At 58.9% G+C, this 19,197-nt stretch overlaps 10 protein-coding genes across 10 annotated transcripts; 6 read left to right on the forward strand and 4 right to left on the reverse strand.

Annotated features, from left to right (window-relative positions):
• Window positions 1–1,620: 1,620 nt before the first annotated feature.
• Window positions 1,621–3,354, forward strand: GGTG_00924 (hypothetical protein; the record flags this gene model as incomplete). Its single annotated transcript, XM_009218679.1, has 3 exons — window positions 1,621–2,536; window positions 2,621–2,742; window positions 2,827–3,354. The coding sequence occupies 3 exons, from the start codon at window positions 1,621–1,623 to the stop codon at window positions 3,352–3,354; spliced, it is 1,566 nt and encodes a 521-aa protein (XP_009216943.1).
• A 439-nt stretch (window positions 3,355–3,793) lies between these two features.
• GGTG_00925 (hypothetical protein) lies at window positions 3,794–4,744 on the forward strand (the record flags this gene model as incomplete). The annotated part of the gene is made up of 3 exons (XM_009218680.1): window positions 3,794–4,087; window positions 4,206–4,459; window positions 4,573–4,744. The coding sequence occupies 3 exons, from the start codon at window positions 3,794–3,796 to the stop codon at window positions 4,742–4,744; spliced, it is 720 nt and encodes a 239-aa protein (XP_009216944.1).
• A 368-nt stretch (window positions 4,745–5,112) lies between these two features.
• GGTG_00926 (hypothetical protein) lies at window positions 5,113–6,639 on the forward strand. The gene is made up of 3 exons (XM_009218681.1): window positions 5,113–5,246; window positions 5,335–5,468; window positions 5,594–6,639. The coding sequence occupies exons 1-3, from the start codon at window positions 5,175–5,177 to the stop codon at window positions 6,504–6,506; spliced, it is 1,119 nt and encodes a 372-aa protein (XP_009216945.1). The 5' UTR covers window positions 5,113–5,174; the 3' UTR covers window positions 6,507–6,639.
• On the reverse strand, window positions 6,629–8,575 carry GGTG_00927 (DNA polymerase kappa; the record flags this gene model as incomplete). The annotated part of the gene is made up of 2 exons (XM_009218682.1): window positions 6,629–8,371; window positions 8,444–8,575. The coding sequence occupies 2 exons, from the start codon at window positions 8,573–8,575 to the stop codon at window positions 6,629–6,631; spliced, it is 1,875 nt and encodes a 624-aa protein (XP_009216946.1).
• Window positions 8,576–8,819: 244 nt separating this feature from the next.
• On the reverse strand, window positions 8,820–10,076 carry GGTG_00928 (hypothetical protein). Its single transcript, XM_009218683.1, has one exon. It carries the CDS (start codon window positions 9,746–9,748, stop codon window positions 9,110–9,112), a length of 639 nt encoding a protein of 212 aa, XP_009216947.1. The 5' UTR covers window positions 9,749–10,076; the 3' UTR covers window positions 8,820–9,109.
• A 278-nt stretch (window positions 10,077–10,354) lies between these two features.
• Window positions 10,355–11,908, reverse strand: GGTG_00929 (hypothetical protein; the record flags this gene model as incomplete). Its single annotated transcript, XM_009218684.1, has 1 exon — window positions 10,355–11,908. The coding sequence occupies one exon, from the start codon at window positions 11,906–11,908 to the stop codon at window positions 10,355–10,357; it is 1,554 nt and encodes a 517-aa protein (XP_009216948.1).
• Window positions 11,909–12,623: 715 nt separating this feature from the next.
• On the forward strand, window positions 12,624–17,649 carry GGTG_00930 (hypothetical protein). The gene is made up of 3 exons (XM_009218685.1): window positions 12,624–13,051; window positions 13,198–14,076; window positions 14,191–17,649. The coding sequence occupies exons 1-3, from the start codon at window positions 12,671–12,673 to the stop codon at window positions 17,014–17,016; spliced, it is 4,086 nt and encodes a 1,361-aa protein (XP_009216949.1). The 5' UTR covers window positions 12,624–12,670; the 3' UTR covers window positions 17,017–17,649.
• Window positions 17,650–17,883: 234 nt separating this feature from the next.
• On the forward strand, window positions 17,884–18,104 carry GGTG_00931 (hypothetical protein; the record flags this gene model as incomplete). Its single annotated transcript, XM_009218686.1, has 2 exons — window positions 17,884–17,908; window positions 17,965–18,104. 2 exons carry the CDS (start codon window positions 17,884–17,886, stop codon window positions 18,102–18,104), a joined length of 165 nt encoding a protein of 54 aa, XP_009216950.1.
• Window positions 18,105–18,218: 114 nt separating this feature from the next.
• Window positions 18,219–18,621, forward strand: GGTG_00932 (hypothetical protein; the record flags this gene model as incomplete). The annotated part of the gene is made up of 1 exon (XM_009218687.1): window positions 18,219–18,621. Exon 1 carries the CDS (start codon window positions 18,370–18,372, stop codon window positions 18,619–18,621), a length of 252 nt encoding a protein of 83 aa, XP_009216951.1. The 5' UTR covers window positions 18,219–18,369.
• Window positions 18,487–19,023, reverse strand: GGTG_00933 (hypothetical protein; the record flags this gene model as incomplete). Its single annotated transcript, XM_009218688.1, has 2 exons — window positions 18,487–18,897; window positions 18,982–19,023. The coding sequence occupies 2 exons, from the start codon at window positions 19,021–19,023 to the stop codon at window positions 18,697–18,699; spliced, it is 243 nt and encodes an 80-aa protein (XP_009216952.1). The 3' UTR covers window positions 18,487–18,696.
• Between the last annotated feature and the right edge of the window lie 174 nt (window positions 19,024–19,197).

The raw sequence follows: 19,197 nt of genomic DNA on the forward strand, positions 1-19,197 counted from the left end.
GGGGGACCGCAGCCGCGGGTCGAACGAGCTGAGCTGTTGAGCTGTGTGGACCCGACAGTCTGGGCCCTCTTGAGCTGCAGGCGGGCAGCCGTGAAGACGCCAGTTTGGGACAGCGTGGGGTCACATAGGCTGGCCGGCTGGATCTGTCTCGGAGTTAATAGACTTGCATGGATCCATAGTCCTGTCCTTTCTCTCGGGTAGAGGGCAGACCACCTACCACGCACCCACCTTGTATCAATATGAGAGATGTATTGACCGATCCATATGAGAGAACCGATAATAAATGAACAGAGGGACGGACACAAACGCAGAAGCCAGAAGAACATATCGAACAAAGTGGAGATTGAAGAACATCAATGGGTTGCTTGATTCAGGCCATGGTTCGAGAGCAGTGGGCGACCTTTAGCCCCCCGCCAGTCACTGCGGAAGCGCTGATCTTAGACTGAAGCAACCTAGAACCTTCATGTCATGAGCCTAATAGAGCGGCTTGAATCGATTGTGTGCACCCAACGCTTTCCGAATCCATGTCTCTTGCTGCCCCGCTCGAGCACATTGATTCTCAACGTCCCGCCCGCCTGCATACTAGTTGGAGGGGCCTGTGGAACGCACCTGCATCGAGTGCGACACGCACAACCATCCGTGGATTTCAATCGTTGGATCCGGGAAGACGAGGAGCCCGAGATGGCCCATGTTCTGAGCCTTCGACTTCTGCTTCTGTTTCCATCCATGGCAGACGCAACCGGAAGAATGGCGCCGACGGTCGCTCCATGGCAAATCGTCCAGTAACTGGCGTGTCGCAGGGGCCTCGGCCTCCTGGTCCTATTTGCCCACGATCGTCCCATGCTGTGTGGCCGGCAGTCTGCTGACTCTGTTTCCTAATCCAGCAGGCGCCCAAAGGCTTATGGCCTCTTCCAGGCAGGGGGACGTAGGCGAGGCGTGGTCTAGGACGTAGGCTAGGCACGCAGCACCAATCTAATACCTCTTGGGCATTGTCACTGCGTCCGAGGTAGACGCAGACACGGGTTCGCCGTCGAGGTCTAGCCGCTTCGTCCAAACTCCCCACGCGAGTCTATCGCTCTCTCGTCTCGGACTCAACAGCTGATCTAGTCTAGTCTGGTCCATTCTTGCGGGGTCACCCGGATCCTGCGTGCTCCAGACTGTGGGTTCTCTTGGGGCCTCTCATGTAGGTAGTGTGTCGGCGTCTGGTGGCAAGCCTCAATTCCCGACGCCCGTTACCGCCTCCTTCATATTGGGCTTGTCTGCCATCCTACCTGTGGGCTTGTTTACATGCGCCGATGCATAAGGTAGGTACTTATTCTGCCTCCCCGTTTCCCCGTAAACTCTAGACTAGATCCCAGGAACGCGGCACATAGCTTGCATACGTAGTTGACCAACAAGGCGGTATGTTAAAAAAGAGCGGGGGTACATGATTGCTGCAAGGCGAGTTATCGCTCATTGACAAACACCGGACCTTGTTGCGTTCAGACACCGGCACCTCGTACCCGTCACCGTTCCAACCTTGAGGAGAAGCGAGGAGAAGCAGAGACCGAGGAAGGATAAAAGAAGACCAAACGAAGCGGAGCAAAAGAAGAAGGAAGGCGGGACGGAAGAGGACCAACCATGTCGGGATCGGGCGACCCAGCCGGCGGCGGTGGCGACTTCTTGCGTGCGGCATATTCCCGCTTGCGCGGCGCCGTCGACGCCTGGGATGGCGACTGCACCCTCCCTCCGCCTCGCGCCCTCGAGGCCGCAACACTGGCACTGCCCCGCCCCGGGTCGCCCTCGTACCTGGTCGGCATGGGCGCCGAGGCCACGATTGGGCACCTCCACGGCGAGCTGCTGCCTGCCCTGACGGGCCAGAACCTGAGCGGGCGCTACTACGGCTTTGTCACGGGGTCCACGCTGCCCGTGGCCGAGGCGGCCGACAACATGGTCACTGCCATGGACCAGAACGTCCAGGTCCACCTTCCCGCCCAAACAGTCTGCACCGATGTCGAAGACACGGCCCTGGCCATGTTGACGTCGTTGCTCCGTTTGGACCCCAAGGCATGGCCAGGCCGCACCTTTAGCACAGGTGCCACTGCTAGCAACATACTCGGCTTGGCTTGCGGCAGGGAGGCCATCATCGCCCGGCGTCTGGCAGCAGCAGCAGCAGGAGAAGCCTCGCTTGGTTCGGGGGAAGACACGAGCCCCGACGCCGTCGGCAAGCTCGGCCTCCTGCGCGCTTGCGTCAAAGCTGGCATCAAGGAAATCCAGGTACTCACCTGCGCCGGCCACAGCTCGCTATCTAAAGCTGCTTCCATCGTTGGACTGGGCCGGGACTCGGTCAAGGAGCTGCCACTGAGCGCCGAGGAGCCCTACCGGCTGGACATAGCAGCCGTCGAGAGGGAGGCCGCTAGAGAGGGCGTCGCCACCATCATCTCCGTCAGTGCCGGTGAGGTGAACACGGGCAGGTTTGCTGTGGTGGGCAGGCAAGACATGGAGCAGCTCAGAGCCATAGCGGATCGGCAGAAGGCCTGGATCCACGTGGACGGGGGTAATGATATCTCCCCCTTGTTGTGTCACAAAGCTCGTCCGGGACTTCCTTGACTAGGTGCCCAACTAACACGCCACCGCCTAGCTTTTGGCATATTTGCGAGAGCTCTTCCGAAAACCAGCGAGTTCGCCCGTCTCCATGATGCCGTCTCGGGGCTTGATCTTGCCGACAGCATCACGGGCGACGGCCACAAGATTCTCAACGTGGTAGGTTGATCTCTCTCCGCCGTCTTTTGCTTGTACCGCCACTAGGGGAAAGACACTCAGGCTCATGCTCCTGTCAACGCAAAGCCGTACGACAACGGCTTCTTCTTCGCGCGCGACGCCACGGTGCAGTCGCAGGTCTTCAAGAACACCAACGCGGCCTACCTGGCGCCCTCTGGCTCGGGCGGGGCCCCGATACAGAGCCCCCTGAATATCGGCATGGAGAACTCGCGCCGGTTCCGCGCGCTGCCCGTCTACGCCGTCCTGGTCAGTGAGGGGCGGGAGGGCATGGAGCGGATGCTGGCGCGCATGGTCAGGATGGCGCGCAGGGTGGCCGCCTACGTGCGCGCGTCGCCCCACTACGAGCTGCTGCCTGACGACGGCGGCGAACCCGACGAGGCGACGCACATCGTCGTGCTCTTCAAGGCCAAGGACGAGGCGGTCAACAGGCAGCTAGCGCACAGGATCAACGAAACGAGGAAGATGTACGTGTCCCCCACCGTGTGGAGGGGCATGACGTGCACGCGCCTCGCCGTCAGCAGCTGGAAGGTCGACGTCGACAAGGACATGGTCGTGGTTGAGGAGGTTCTAGGCTCCATTGCCCAGGGGCAGTAGGGGCCTTGGCCCTCTCTAGGAATCTTTCCGGGTGTGTGGCAGAGGATTGTGATGTGATTCCCCCAGCTCAGCCCCAGAATCCTTCCACTGCGGAGGGCGCAGGCCGCTGGCTGCCAGTTCTGATTGGGCCACCACTGTTCCCTTGCCTGAGTATTTGTCCTCTTTTGTCAGCAATACATAGGACATTACTTTTTTCCTTTCTTCCCGTCCGGTGTTTCAACTGCTATCTATCAAGCCGTTCTAGAAGACTCGGGCCCGGAATCCGGGTTTTGCACATGCCACCCGGTTCTTTGGTCAGTGATCAGACTTTACATCTCTTGGCGGCTACCTGATCTGGGTTGTCGATCCGGCTTCCAATCTGTCAAGCTTTTGTCGGGCGCAACCCTTACAGGTCGTTATCAGTCCTACCTTGGGGCGTCCACCCCTGTGCAAAAACGCAATGTCGACCAACCAGACCGCCGCAATGGCCTCCGAGAACACGCCTCTGCTCGCCAATGCCGGGCAGCCGGCCCAAGTGCCGTCGCCAGGTCCCGAGCAGGGCGCCGAGCCTTCCACTCCCCCGCCGACGCGGCCGCCCCGGGACATGGTCGTCCTGTCATGCTTGTCGCTGCTACTGTCCCTTCCCGCGGCGGGCCTCCTGATCGCCTTCCTTGTCATCTATGACTCCCAGAATCTGCGCGACAGGCCCTCGTACTGGTGGGTGCGCGAGAGTGCGATAGGCGACCTGTATCTTGTAAGATGGCGCCCCTAAGGGATATGTCGTGTTCCTACAGGAGTGGAAGTGGCGAGGGCACCGCGTAGCTGACACAAAGAAATAAAATATAAAAAAAAATATAAAAAAATAAAAACAGGCCCTCTTCGCAGCCGTGCTCTCGGGCCTCAATCTGGCTCGGCTGCTCTGGCGCGGCAGGCCGTTGTGGCTGGGCGCCAACCTTGCGGCCGACACGGCCCTGGCCATCTACCTCGCCGCCTTCGCGGCTAGGTCGTGGAGCGACACGTTGCGCGACGGCTGTGTCCAGCGGGTCAAGCCGTCCAGCTGCCGCGAAGTCGCCGCGGTCCTGCAAGTCCTCGTGCGGGACGGCTATATCCTGTGCTTTGCGCTTGCGTGAGTGTCTTCCCTCCCCCTTTTTTTCCTTTGCCTGTTTGTTCGTCTCGGCTACTTTCCCCATCGGGCGGTAGGGGCTGGAGAAGGCTGACTTGGGATGGTGTGGGCTTCAGGTTCACACATTTTGTGCTGGCCGCAAAGCGCCTGCACGCTGTGTGGGAGGCGACCCGTCAGGCCGCCGCCGGCAGATGGGACAGCTGGTCTGTGCCGGGCGGCCAGCTGACGTTTGAGTTCACCATCAAGTTCCTGCGGCAGGGAGAAGATGGGCCGCGGATCGGGGGGTGAAGCTGTTGCCGCTGTTGCCGCTGCTGAGAGTACCTGAGGTAGACGGACGGATGGACGGCAAAGTGACATTTTGCACTTTAAGGCGAGTGTTGGTTATGTGTTGCATCAGCTGGCCTTGATCTAAATGGATACTTGGCAGGCAAAGGGAGCACTGGAGGCCGACGCCGACTGGCCCCACATTCGGCGTCGGGCGCTGCCAAGAGTCGGCGCCGAACCGCCGAACGTTCGGGGCGCGGCGGCGGCGTGGGTGCGTGTCTGTGCAATTTGGCTATAAAAGACCCGAGTGTTAACCAATGTTTTGGCTTTTCTCTTTGAATCGCATCCTTCATGTATCAGTCGGAAATATAGGGCGCCACTTTCGCACGACCGAATTATACAGCCTAAGTAAGGCAACAACGAGAAGGCTTCGGCAGCAAGGAAGTGACAAACCATGTCTTCGTCCCCGGAAATCCCCTCGACCATGAGGGCACTCGCCATCTCAGATTATTGCACGCCCGACAAGGTAAGCGGGCTTTTGGTCTTTTTTTTTTTCTTTCTTGTTTCCATCTCAGCTGCCGTGTGATTGACGCTAACCTGCCCACCCATCACAGTACGAGATACAGACGCTCCCCGTGCCAAAGATAAACAAGCCGGGGGACTGCCTCATCCGCGTCCATGCGGCCTCGTCGTCGGCCGGTGAAACCATGGGCGCCGCTGGCACCTTTCGCTACCTGATTCCCGCCAAGTCAGTCGCCCATGTTTTTTTTCCCTCTCCTTCTAATCTCTGCAGGCATCAACACACCCCAAAAAACCCCCATCATCCCCCCCTCTACTCTCCGACTAAATATTAACCCTCAGGTCCCTCCCCAGGTTCCCGTGGGTCCTCGGCATGGAGGGCAGCGGCGTCGTGGTGGCGGTCGGCAGCGGCGTCAAGTCCCTCCGGGTCGGCGACGAGGTCATGGGCGGCCGCTACACGCGGCCCGTGTTCCCGCACCAGTACGGCGGCTGGATCGCCGAGTACGCGGTGGCGCCCGAGGCGCTGCTGGCGCGCAAGCCGCCGGGCGTCGGCTTCGAGGACGCCGCGTGCCTGACGGGCGCCACCGTCGTGGCCTACCAGTCCTTCAGCAGGGGCGTCCACGGCCTCATGGGCCTGCCGGCCGGCGCGTCGCTCGAGGGCAAGACCGTCTTCATCCCGGGGGCCCTGTCGTTCACGGGCAGCGTCGGCGTGCAGATGGCCAAGAACGTCTACGGCGCCACAAAGGTCATCAGCACCGTCTCGACGCCCAAGGTGCCCATCGTGGAGCAGCACCTGGGGCCGGGCGTCGTCGACCAGGTCATCGACTACAGGACGCAGGACGTCGCAAAGGAGGTCGGGCGGGGGACCGTGGACTTTGTGTACAACACGCAGTGGACCCTGGAGAGCACGTTCCAGCTCCTGAAGCCCAAGACGGGCGTCGTCGTCACCATCGCGAGCATCCCCCACCCGGACGGGATGCGCGACGCCGTCGGGAAGATACCGCTTTTCCTGGTCGTCGTCCTGACGGTTTGCCAGTGGTGGTACGACTGGAAGATGAGGGGCACCAACATCCAGAGGCTTTTCATTTCTGGGAACCCCGCAGTCCGCGAGGACTTTGAGAAGAGCGTCGAGCTCATCGGGCGTGGCAAAATCAAGGCCGTCAAGTCGGTCGTGAGCTTCGACGACGTCACGGCCATGCGGTCCGAGCTCTCCAAGGTGCACTCGCAAAAGGGCGGATTGGGAGCGCTGGTGGTCAAGATTCTGTGAGAGTGGGTTCCCGTTTTCCTTGCGCCCAACACTGGACAGCAAATTTGTAGACGAAGAGGGAGCCTAGAATGCCCGAGGTGTGTATGAAGAAGGGTCGAGTTGGTGTACAATAGTAATATCATTCATCCAAAACATAGGCGCTTCTGCCTCGGGTCAGCCGAGCCGCCTCTTGTGCGTTTCCGTTCGGTGAGAGACTTGGCACGTTTGGGCTCCGGCGCCGGGACCTCGCTTGCGGACCGTTCTCGCGTCTCTTGTTGGACCGTGTCTCGTATTGCTTGTCTCGACAAACACGCATCGATATGCTCGTTGAACTCTTTGTCGTTCGGGCTCTGCGGACGGCCACATATCGGACAGTCCCACCACTCCTCCGCGGGTGGAGGCTGTTTGAGTGCTGGTGTGGGGTTTGGGGCTATCTCTTTTCCGTGCCTGCGAGACGGGCTCGCCTCTTGTAGCTCCGGCCTCTGCTGATCTGGGTCAGGCGTATCAAGTTCCTCGGCAGGCCATTGCTCCCAGCCGTCGTCCCCGACCAGAGAGGCATCGCCGAAGCCGCCCGGGCCAGAGGGGCTGTGCTGCCGCTCTCCATGGGCGGAATCGGCTCGATTTGGTTTGAGGCCGAAGAATGACATGGTGTCTGGCTTTTTGGTGCTGACAAGGTTGGTGCAGCGCAGCCCGAGGAGGCGACAGGTGAGGCGGGGAAACTCCTTCTCCAGCTTGGCGAGCATCGGCAGCGCAAACTTGTAGAGGTCGTCGGCAAGCTGGATGGATCTCGGGAGGATGACCTGCCGGGTGAGAACCTCGAACGTGGCGAGCTTGACCTTCAAGACCAGGGTCCGCCCCCTGCATTCGGCCTTTTTCATGTCCTTCTCGAGCTCCCCGGCGGTCCACCGCATCTTCTCCCGAAGCTTCTGGCCGCCGCTGATATCGGAGAAGGTGCTCTCCGTGCCGACGCTTTTCCGTTCGTACTCCTCGGCGGGCCGGATGATGGTCCTGCCAAGCCCGAGGTAGCAGTCGACCAGGAACCTGAAGGCCTTCTCGCCAAAGAGCTTGGTCAGGTACTTGCGCTCCGGGTAGACGTCGCCACAGGTAACGACGCCGATGGCTGCGAGCTCCCGCTCCAGCACTCTGCCGATGCCGTTGACCTTGCGGCAAGGGAGGCTGCCCATGAATTCCATGATGGCCGGGCGCTCGTTGGGGAGGACGAACTGGCCGTTGGGCTTGTTCATGTTTGAGCAGATCTTGGCCAGCTTCGCGTTGGCCGCGATGCCGGCCGAGACGGTGATGCTGGTCCGCCGGTGGACCTCGGCGCGCATCTGCTGCACGACATCGGCTGGGCCCATGCCGTGGTCCGCGCAATACTGCGTGATGTTGAGGTAGGCCTCGTCGATGCTCGCGCTCTCGAACCGGGCGTCGTACTCGGCCAGCACCTCGCGCACCTCGGCGGCCTTGGCGTTGTACTTGTCAAAGTTGAGCTTCAAGAGCACCAGCTCCGGGCATATCTTCTTGGCGACGAAGCCGGCCATGCCCGAGCGGATGCCGAACTTGCGGGCGACATAGTTGCACGTCGTCAGGACGCCGCCGCCCACGGCGAAGGGCACGTCGGCCAGCTCGGGCCGATCCAGCAGCTCGCAGGCGGCGTAAAATGCGTCGGCGTCGACGTGGACAATGTACTGGCTCAGGTCCCGGCACAGCTCGCGCTCTGCGATCCAGGAATCGGCGACTCGGACATCCCGTGACAGGTCTAGTGTGTCTAGGTGCACCTTCTTCTGGTTGATGCGTTCGATCTTCTCCGTCAGGATCTGGTCCCGCTCCGCCTCACGAGCGAAATACTTGGACCCCTTGGACGCATTGTAGATGATTTCAGATATCTGCACAGAGTGGTCAGCCACAGGTCTGAGAACAAAGCTCGAATATCCGAGTAAGCCTAGAAGTCTCAATACCTTGGACTGATCGACAGAGTCCTGGCCGGCCTTGAGCAGAGAAGGCCCGAGAAGCGAGTATTTCAGTGTGTCGTGCTGCCCCTCGCCACCGCTAGTGACAGCGCCATTTCCTGTGTCCTCGGCCTCGGCCATTTCTAGAGAATGTCACGAGTGCATGGGAGTCGTCATTCGGCTAGGATGCTGATATCGAAATGTACCGCGGATTGACCATGTTTACGCGCCCAGAGAACAAACGCGAAGTCAGGTGTCAGCTCGCGGATTTAGGCGTTAAGTCTCGGCTGAGGCGCTGGAGCCTAGCAGGACAGGTCCCCACTTGCGCACGATATCAGTGCGTCCAGACACAACCTAATGAAAATGTGCCTTGGCTTCACTTCACCTCCTGGCAACCAGAAACCATGATTACTAGTAATATTGGTATTTCCGTAGTGATACGGGGATAGGGTATTTGCTTGCGCCATTGATATGGGACTTGACTTCCCAAAAGTACACACGCCCGATGCTCTAGAATTCCAGAAACAAAAGTAGGCCAAAACACTCGCAGAACACGCTTTTGGTAATATGCTGACACTCATGATACAACTATACACATAACGCCCAAGCTAGCAAATAGCAACAAATAATAAGCACAAACATTACGATAGTGGAGATATTCGAGCACTTTTCATCTTAACCAAAATGCAGGCCGTTGCCCCAGCGACTCGGGCCAGCAGCCCGCCCAGCGCAGGCCAGACATTCCCGGTTGGCGCCGAGGTTGCTCACGGAGCAGGAGAAGCAGACCGTCTTCCCGCAGCTGCTGCAGCCGCAGCGAGCGTCACCATCAATCTCCATAGCATCGCTGTCATCGGCCCGCAGCTCCCTTCCGCAGTCCTCGCAGCCAGTAGCGCAGTCGCTGGGGATGGTTTGTGGCGACGTTGGCGGCAGTGCTTGTGCGGCCTGGCTCTGCTTGGGGAGCTTCCAGAAGCTGTGTAGGGAGGTCTGGCGGGAGGCGGCGGTGGAGGCGGCGGATGGTTGCTGTCTTGACTGGCACTGGGTCGGCAGGGGCGACTCTGGCTGGGGGCTCTGACGCTGGGCCGAGTACAGGAGGTCCAGGGTGTTGCGGTGGATCTCATCTTCTGAAGGTCGGTTGTCCCGGAAGCGCTTCATGGTCCGACCACAGGAATTGGAGGAGGCTGGGGAGCGTGCCGAGGGGAAGAGGTTGACTCCTGCGGTTTGGCAGAAGAACGAGTCGTTGGGGCGTGGTGGTGACGAGAGCTGGCTGCTGAACGAGAGCTCCGACTCAGATCGCTTGCGCTTGAGGATGGCCATGGTTTTGGTGGTGGTGGCAGTAACGATTGTGACGATGGAGGTGGTTTGGAAGACGTGTGATTCGATGAGATAGATAGATGTCTGGGCTTTTAACGGTTGAATGTATATGTCCAGAAAGAATCGATCAATTGCTTCTATCAAATGTATAGAATGGGCCACAGTATCGAAATTGGATGCGTTTTCGAGACAATTGGTGGTTGTGAGGGAGAGAGATTCCAGGAAACGCAGCTCTCTGGAGCGAGCAGGCGCTCAAATATTCGCGGGGACGCCAAATTCAGCCCCATGGTGGACGCGACGGGGTGGAGTGCTGCGCGTAAAGTGCGACGCGGGGACCCTTGTAGAAATTTAATAGCGTTGCACATCACTGGCTGTCGCGTCTCTTTAGCGTGTCGTGCCGGCGGCATCCGTGCGCTCCCGTCGACCAGAATTCAGCCATTTGTGGAGCCTTTAGAGGCATGATGTAACATGTAAGACATGATCTATGTTGGCAACCAGATTTATTCTTGTCTTCATCCCTCTTTTCTCAGTGCGCCATCAAGTCAACTCCATCCCCCACCCCCCATCCCCACGAATTTCGTCGGCAACCCCACCCACTCCCTCTCAGGCCTAGAAACCCACGCTGAGAAGTCCAATGGAGACTTTGGCGATGGGCACCACGGAGAAGCCGCCTGAGCGAACGACGGCCGCTTGGAGCAGGCCACCCAGCACGCGTGCGCCCTTGGGAATGCTCTCGATGACGGGGTTTCCCAAATTCAGCAGCTCAAAGGCGGCCCAGTCGATCGAGTTGAGCAGCACAACCATGAAAAGCAGCCACCAGGTCGGGCGAGACGGGAACATGTTCGTGTAAACCCGACGCGGATATCTGAGGATGAACTCCAGCGTGGCCTTGAAGTCTACCAGCGCGCCTTCGCCGGTCGCCAGCTTCAGCAGCTTGAGCCAGGCCCAAAAGATGAGGCGCAGGAAGACGGGATACGCCGTATTCCCCGCCAGGATCAGCAGCGCCATGGTGACCAGGACAAAGGCGGCCTGCCCGAACGGGATCATGTTGGCATCGAGCAGGGACATGCCCGAGTTGTTGAAGGCGGAAACCCCGTTGAAGATGCTGAGCCACCACGGATCGATGCCGTTGGCGAGCGCCACGTCCGGCATGTTGACGGCCATCCAGGCCCCCAGGGCGAGGCACCCCGCCAGCTGCCACAGCGCAAAGTACAGCGGCACCACGGTTGCGAGCACTTTGAGGGCGCGATACTCGGTCCCGCCCGGCTGCTCCCGCTCCTCGCTGCTGAGGTCGTGGAACTGCCCGTTGCACCCCACCGGTATCGTATCCAGGAACTCGCGTACACCGCCGTTGCCGCTTTCTCTGGCCCGTGGCAGTTTTCCTTCTGCCTTGTCCGACGGCGCGCCAGGGTCCGCACTTGTCCTGTGAGGAGGCCTCTTGCGCAAGGGGACGTTATTGACCACGTCGGCGAATGTTATGCGACCCTCGTTGGCCGCCGCCCCTGGGGGCGTGTGTGTTTCGAGGGCGACGTCATCACCGACCGCGAGGCCTCCCGTCTCAGGCCCCAGGCCCACGGCTGCGTCAAATTGGGGCTTATTGGCCCCGTTCGTCGAACGCGGCCGCCGGGCGCCGTCGCCCGCGCAGCCGGCCTGGGGGCCCTTGACAGTGGGACGGGAAGACTGAGATCTGGACCAGGGCACGACGGGCAACAGCAGGTAGCCGACGGCGGCGGCCACGGGGGAGGTGGCACTGTGGCACGGACTCTTGGTGCGCTCTCCAGCGGCACGGACGACGTCGTTGAAGCGCCGCTCGAACGCGCGCTTGCGGGCCAGAAATGTCCAAACGGAGACCCAGATGGGGCCGCCAAACATGATGAGCAGAAACAGCATGATCTGCTGCCACGTATTGAGATGGCTGAGATTTACCGTGTTCAGGCCAGTACCGGTCATGGCCGAGACCACGAGGAAGAGGCTATCGACATAGCCGACGGGAAAAACCGCGCTCGAAGAGCCCCAGAAGATGAGCGAGAATACAAGGCACATGCCTACAAAATAGGCGTAGTGACATGTGATGAATGTCAGAGGGGGCAACAGCCCTTGGAGGCGCCTGAGAACACCCGCTGGGAAAGAGGCATTTTCGACGCGTCCATCGCCATGTCTCATAACTTGAGAGGCTGAGCGGTGAGCTGTTGTGTTGGGTCGCAAACTGGTGGAATCAAGCAAGGTGCGCGGTACCACCCGACTGCCAAGACGATGGGTGCAAAGCGACGCCAAGATTAGTGATACTTGGCGTGTGAAGAAGTGAGAGGCAATGAGCAGGTGGGTAATATCACCTAGCCTAGACCAGCCTCGCACTTGTCCTCCTCCTCATTCCTGGTGGTGGCCAATTGCACACCGCAAAATGGAGACTAAGCTCTGACTCGTCCCAGATCTTCAGCCGGGAATGAGGCAAGGCGCAAAGACGGTGCACTAGCACTCCGTCCCTCGCCTCAAATCGCCTGCATCAAGTCGAAATGCCAATATACCTCTCTATCTTGGGGGTAGACACCCCTGACCTGATTGTTACACCAGGTAGTGCCGAGCAGCCCAAGCGGAAGATACCTGACCTTCAGCCGCATGTGGCTGGTTCTACCTGTGCTGCTTCCCAACGTGACACAAGGGGACCTTCGTGTAACACAGCAAACGACACGCTCGGGGTGCTACGATGGCTGGAAGATAATTCGTTTGCCCGTGTCTCTCGTCCACTTTCTTGTGTCTTTCCATGCCACCTCGCCGTTGCCATCATTCCCACCATGGTGGCAATGTACTGACACGGGTTACCAAAGCCGTCAGTCTGATTCAAACCAATCAACCCCCAAACCTACTCTCGCCTACTTCTACGAAAGTCAACCCGCCGCCGCAGCCTGGTCTCAACCAGTCCGCGCCATGGAGGTGGCCGGGACGGTGTTTGGCGTCCTCGGCGTCGCAGGTCTCTTTAGCGCCGTGAGGGACCTTGTCGAGAAGATCGACTGCCTCCTTGACTCCGACACCACTGCTCGCTCCGGCGCGGTTCAGTTCAAACTCGACAAACACCTGCTCGAGATATGGAGCCACGAGATCGGCATTCAAGGGGACATCTTGCTGCCCGATCATCACCCGTCCCTCGATGACCCAGAGATTGCCCGCGTAGTTTTTGCCGCCCTCAGGGATATCAGGGATCTGTGTAGCAATCTTGAACGCTTGCTCGAGGCTCCGTTGAGGGGCGAGCAGGAGCCAAGGCCGCTGCGCAGAGTACTAACTGACCTTTCCGCTTTGCCAGTGACCTGGGTGCGTAACCTCTCCACGTTTGCCAAGGTGGACTGGGCCGTCCGGAGGTAGACCCGAGTCAAGTACCACCTTGAGGGTATCAGCGACCTAATCACTCACCTCGCCCAATTGCTCCGCTAACCATTTGTTCGGGTCTCGCAGCCCAGTTTCGGAACGTGGTGAAGACATGGCTCGAGGCACCTTGGAGCACCATGATCTACGACAGACATCTTCGCAAGAGGCTTCACAACACCTGCGAATGGATCCTCGAGCGCGAATTCACCATCAAATGGCTCTCGAAAGATTTCCGGCACGATTCGCCCAAGGTTTTGTGGATCAACGGCCCTGCTGGCTACGGCAAGTCCGTGCTTTGCGCCAAACTGATCCAACGTCTATCGGGCGGTCCCGACAAGCACCTTGTCGCCCACTACTTCGTGTCTGCCGACTCTGGCAGCCTGGATAAGCCCTTCACAGTCATCAAGTCATGGCTGTTCCAGTTGATCACGCAAAGCCCCGAGGCCCTGGACGCTGCCAGCGAGTGTTGGGATGCAAGGGCTCCGCCGCGCGCTAGTCAAGATGTGACTGTGAAAGTGCTGAGACACGTCCTACGCCGCCTCGATGGCTGCACGCTTGTCGTGGATGGCCTTGACGAGTGTAGGTGGACTAGCGGTGCAGAGCGCTTCGACGACATACATGACCGAGATTCGGCCGTCGGATTCTTCCTTGCTATCGCCGAGGCTGCATCTCGCACCAAAACCCGCATTCTACTCGTCAGTCGCAAGGAAAACTATCTTACGCGCGCATTCAACTCCCAACTTGTCCTTTCCGAGGACATCGCAAGCATTGCGTATTCCATCTTACCAAACGATGTCAACACAGACGCAAGGGCCTTGGCACATGAGATTGTCGATAAAAAACTCCCCCGAAGAACCGACGAGGAACGGTGTAGACTTGCCGAACGGATAGTTGCAAAGTCTGAAGGCATGTTCCTCTGGATGATAATGCTTGGAGAGTACCTTTCGGGAACAAAGAGCGAGAGCGCGCTCGTACGGGCTATTGAACAGACCCCTACAGGCCTCGACCATATATATGACAACAGTCGGAACAAAACAACCCCTCGTGCAGACGGCGGAAAGAGAGCCTTTTCGATCTTGCGATAGGTTGCCTTCACACCTCGTCCGCTCACTGTCCTTGAGCTGATTGAAGCTTTGACCATCCCCGACAACGATGTCGAGGGTCTCTACGACGACGACTTACCCAACAACATGGATGAGCCCTATATCTCGGACGACATTGTGGGCTTATACGAGTCACTGGTTGAGCTTCGCCCACAGAAGCGAGCTCCGGAGCCCGACGCTCGTTCCTCAACGGTCCACATCGTACACCGCTCGGTCCGGCAGTACCTCATAGACCGGCTACCAGTTGAAGACGGGCTGCGCCCAATTGATCAAAGGCTCGCGATGCGCCACGTTGCACACGAGAGGCACCTTGCTATCCAGCGTCTTCGCTATCTCGGCATGGGACATGCATTGGACAAGGGACTCCTGTTGGGAGAGGTGACAGTTCCGCGGGTATTCGTTTCCATTGCCATCGAAGCGCTGAAGCCCTGCCCCCGGCGTCCTAATGCGGCTCCCATGCACCCCACTCTTGCTAGAATGATCAACAGTCTAATCGATCCACGGCGGGCCACATGGAGTTCTCTCCGGCGACACATCCCGTCGGCCGAATCGAGCCCCCAGGACCCAGCCTGTCACGCGCTCTTCGTTGCCTGCGACGCCGGGTTTGAGCCCGTCGATTACATGCTATCCCAAGTGAAGACTCCTGCTACCACTGCAGACGAACATGGCCGAACAGCGCTGCATGTTGTCTCTGCCAAGGGTGGCAACGTGCGTATTCTCCAACTTCTCATTGACCATCACGCCCACATAAACGCGCTGGACAATGATTGGGCGACACCACTGCATGTGGCATGCAGAGGGACCAAGGAGGACGTCGTTGCTCTTTTGCTAGACAACGGAGCAGGCATCGGATACAAAGACCGCAACGGCTGCACGCCATTGATGATGGCCGTGTTATCTGGCGAGTTCGCAGTCGTCAAGCGGCTGTTGGGATACAATCCCAGTGTCGATTCCGAGGATAATCAAGGGCTCCGGCCGGCTCATCTCGCTGTCAAGCGCGCATCGGGTGGCCTGGGTGTGCTGAAGCTCCTGTCGAACCAAGGCGCTGATTTGAACAGCAAAAGCAACCAAGGCCACACTCCTCTCTATATGGCTGCTCTAGTGGGCAGCCTGGCCTGTCTGGAGTTCCTCCTAGATCGGGGGGTCGACTTGGGGAGCGCAACAAACAGGGCTCCCACTGCTGCACATGCTGCTGCTGCTAAGGGCCATATCGACTGCTTGAAGCTTTTGCTCGAGCGCGGAGCTGATGCGACGGCAGAGGATGGCGACGACTTGATGCCAATTCATCATGCTTCTATGTCTGGATATGTCGACTGCTTGAAGGTTTTGCTTGACTGGACGGCAATCCGTATTGCTTCGACCTCTGGATGCGCCGAACCCCCCAAGCCCCTGCCTAAGCACGGAGCAGGCGTGAGCGTCCAGATCCCTGGTGGTGCGACTGCAGTTCAACTTGCTTGCGAAGAAGGGCAGATCGAATGCCTTATGGTGCTGATTAGGGCCGGGGCCGATGTCAATGCCAAAGGCAGGGGTGATTGGACGGCAGCCATGTTTGCTTCCCGGAACGGGCATGTCGATTGTTTAAAGGCCTTGGTCGAAGCGGGAGCGGATGTTGCAGCCAGGGATTCTGATGGCTGGACCGCACTTCATTTATGCTCCGCTCTGGGGCATGCGCAATGCATCCCGCTTCTGCCGGAAAATGGGGCCGATATCGAGGCCAAAGAGAATCAAGGCATGACAGCATTGATCTTCGCTGCTTCCTCCGACGAAGACACCGAGTGTTTCGAAGCCCTGCCGTCTCGCGACGCCGACGTTACGGCCGCAGATAACTTCGGTCAGACGGCTCTCCACCTGGCAGCCTCCATGTCGCACCCCAACCACCTTTCACTCTTACGGAAACATGGGATAGACATCAATACCAGCAACAACAGTGGGGCTGCTGCACTGCATGCCGCAGCAGCCGAAGGAAAAGTTGAGAATCTCAAAACTCTTCTGGCCTACGGTGCAAACATCGGCGCCAAGGACATCGATGGCAAGTCAGCCCTCCATGCCGCATCGGAACACGACCAAGAGGAATGTCTGTCAGTGCTTCTGGGGCATGGGGCGGATGTCAATGCCCGCAGCAATGATGGCACTACTGCACTGCATATTGCTTGCCAAGCCAACAACACAGGGTGCCTCCAAGTCCTTGTTGCGGATAGGCCGGATTTCGATGCAATTTCTGAACCGCACAAGTCCCTCACCCATATGGCCACAATCTCGGGAAATTTGAGAACCCTGAAGCTCCTACTTGAATCAGGAGCGGACCCGGCGCGGCTAGACTCGGATGGGCGGAGCATCCTCCACTGGTGCGCCCGTACGGGGAGCGAGGTCGGGATGGATTTGGTCCTGGGGAATGGAGGAGTCCTAGACGCGCTCCAACGAGACATGCACGGACTATCTGTATTGGCCATGGCCATCGTCGGCGGCCACGTGCCGATGGCCAAAAGGCTCCTCGCCACTGTCCAAGGGCAGTTCGACTTCGAGGATAGCCTGGGCCGGTCGCTTTTGTGCTGGGCTCGCAGGAACGGGTCTCGCGATCTGGTCAATGTTCTAAAGCGGGAGGCCGCACGCAAGAGCGTCCACCTCATCGAGCCGGCCGAGAATCTAGGGCACGGCGAGGGGGATCGCAATCGAGATTGCCGCTTGGGCCGGCCAGCTGCGGATTCTGCCACGTGTGCACTTTCAATGTGGCGGCGGGCCAAGTGCGTTACGAGTGCTTCACCTGTGGCGAGGGGGATTTCTACATGTGTCAAGAGTGCTTTGATATGAGGGCCCTGTGCCAGCCGTATCATATGCTCTACCAGCGGACACATCCTATAGCACCAGAGATTGCGAGACTACCCGAGGAGGGCGAGAGTGACCTTGATGATTGGGGGCTGGTTGGAAAGGCGGCGTTCGGGCGTAACGGGGGTCGCCGCGGGGTTTTTTCATGGAATGTTCGTTTTCGCTGTTAGTTTGTGTGACGCCGTGGAATGTCGAAAGCCCCCCTCTTCCCTCAATGTCTTGTTCGTGGCGGTCAGACTGGGAGGAAGACGTCCCTTTGTCCCCTGTTGTCGGCTTATCCACGCATCCACGGCGATTACTTTGCTGGGCGTGATGGGGGAGGTCCCCCAGGGTGACCGGGCTTCCTTGTCTGAGAAAAGGCGAGATGGTGAGATGTGCTGCAGGAAGAAGCCCACGCAAGTCAAACCCCTTTATTCGCGGGCTTGGGGCCCGATGGATGGGGTGCTTGGCTCCCAATAGGGTCCGTATAAATGACACATTGAGCCGCATCCCCGATTTCAGGCACTTGTGCAATTTTACGGGCGTCCCTTAGATGCTTCTCTGAGAAAGGAGCCTCTCCACTCAACTCCTTTGTTGCATGTTTTTGTTGAAAAATGTGCTCCCATTATCTGGCAGCCACCTGCTTGCTGACATGGTGCTCGTTCGCAGTCTCTGCTATTGTCCAGCGCAAGGACCATGGTAGAATCGCACCCAAGGTCTTTGTAATCAGCTTGGCAAGACAACCTTAGTCTGCACTTCAACCCTGGAGGGGTTGCCTTACCATCTTAACGCCCGGATACCCACCTTGCCCAGTTTGCCGACGAAGCCAACGTGTGGTGCAAAAACATGCCAGGTAGTGGCCTTGGGGGCCTCATGGCTGTCAACATATCGTCGCCGGGTCTGTCCATGATCTACCCGCACGTCCACTACCTCGCCGACCACTCAGTCTCCCAGGTGATGATAGCATGGGTGAGGCCAGCACCATGCCCGCCCTGACCCTCTCGCCCCGCTTCGACCTCACCGGGACCTACTTCCTGACGGCGGGAATCGCCGGCGTTAGCCCCAAGCGCGCCACCACGGGTCGGTCGCGCTGACGCGATACGCGGCCTCGCGCTGCGCGCCGCCCTGTCGGATCGCGTGGATGTGGCCGCCTACCGGGCCAGGTACGCGGCGCGCGGGGCCAAGTTCGAGAAGGCGACGGGGCTGCCAGGGGTTTGAGCGGTGCGACGCGGCCACGTCGGACGTTTACTACTCCGAGGAGCTGCTGAGCGAGGCCGCTTGACAACAACTCAGATCTGGACCAACGGGTCGGGCATCCAGTAGACCGCCGAATCTAGTCTCCCGCTGCCCTTACAAAATATGCTCTTTCCACCTCGTGCTGACGGCGTGTGTGCATGTGCTGTTCCCAGTCGTATGACGGCCCAGGAGGATAGTGCGGTCCTAGACGTTCTTGTGAGGATGCACATCGAGAAGCTGGTCGATTTCAGCCGGGCTCTGGCGTCACCCCGTGGGTGCCCTAAACCGCATCGCCTTGAGCAAGGATGCTTTGGACCGGCCGTGTCCTCCATCAAAATGGCTTCCATCGACAACCTCTTCCAAGCCGGCATCTAGATCGCCAAGGGGATCATTGACGCCTGGGACAGCAAATTCAAGGAAGGAGTCAAGCCAAATAAGTGAGAGCACATCCTAGCCGCGCTTCCGCTCGGCACGCCCCATCCGCTCTGGTTGAACGTCATCTGACTCGACTGTAGCTACATTGGCGATATATTCGGCAGCCTCGGCGGGCAACCTGCCTTCGGCCCGGGGAGGCTGACAAAACGCGAACCAGTCCAGCCTCGAGGCGGAGTCCAGCAGGTTGCGAAGACGAACTGGACCCAGGATGCGGTGCTGTTGATGAGTCAAGGGGGCTGACTAGGAAGAAACATTAAGGCGGCGCTTGCCGCAAGATGGCGTGGTCTGTGAGCAGCATACTCGGACTCTGTCGATGAGGGTCACTTGTGTGCATCGTATCATTGCATATTTTTTTCAATGCTGGACAAGATTTATTTACCTGGTGTAAATGCCAAGGATACGCTTGTATCCTGGGTTGGGATGACGAGCCCCTTTTACTCACCTGTCGACGCACCGACACTGTGCTTGTTTGTGCGGCTAGGGACCTTGCTCAAAGTCCTAGTTGCCTGCTCCGCC

This window comes from Gaeumannomyces tritici (genome assembly GCF_000145635.1).
Source record: "Gaeumannomyces tritici R3-111a-1 unplaced genomic scaffold supercont2.1, whole genome shotgun sequence".
NCBI classification, from domain to species: Eukaryota; Fungi; Ascomycota; class Sordariomycetes; order Magnaporthales; family Magnaporthaceae; genus Gaeumannomyces; species Gaeumannomyces tritici.

What these genes read in the sequence shown, in the direction of transcription:
- GGTG_00926 (XM_009218681.1), top strand. Translation starts at nt 5,175, where the DNA reads ATGTCTTCGTCCCCGGAAATCCCCTCGACCATGAGGGCACTCGCCATC. An exon ending in ATTATTGCACGCCCGACAAG is followed by an intron (nt 5,247 to 5,334) that starts GTAAGCGGGCTT and finishes CACCCATCACAG; the next exon opens with TACGAGATACAGACGCTCCC. An exon ending in CGCTACCTGATTCCCGCCAA is followed by an intron (nt 5,469 to 5,593) that starts GTCAGTCGCCCA and finishes GTCCCTCCCCAG; the next exon opens with GTTCCCGTGGGTCCTCGGCA.
- GGTG_00928 (XM_009218683.1), bottom strand. Translation starts at nt 9,748, where the DNA reads ATGGCCATCCTCAAGCGCAAGCGATCTGAGTCGGAGCTCTCGTTCAGC.
- GGTG_00930 (XM_009218685.1), top strand. Translation starts at nt 12,671, where the DNA reads ATGGAGGTGGCCGGGACGGTGTTTGGCGTCCTCGGCGTCGCAGGTCTC. An exon ending in CCGCTTTGCCAGTGACCTGG is followed by an intron (nt 13,052 to 13,197) that starts GTGCGTAACCTC and finishes CTCGCAGCCCAG; the next exon opens with TTTCGGAACGTGGTGAAGAC. An exon ending in CAAAGAGCGAGAGCGCGCTC is followed by an intron (nt 14,077 to 14,190) that starts GTACGGGCTATT and finishes ATCTTGCGATAG; the next exon opens with GTTGCCTTCACACCTCGTCC.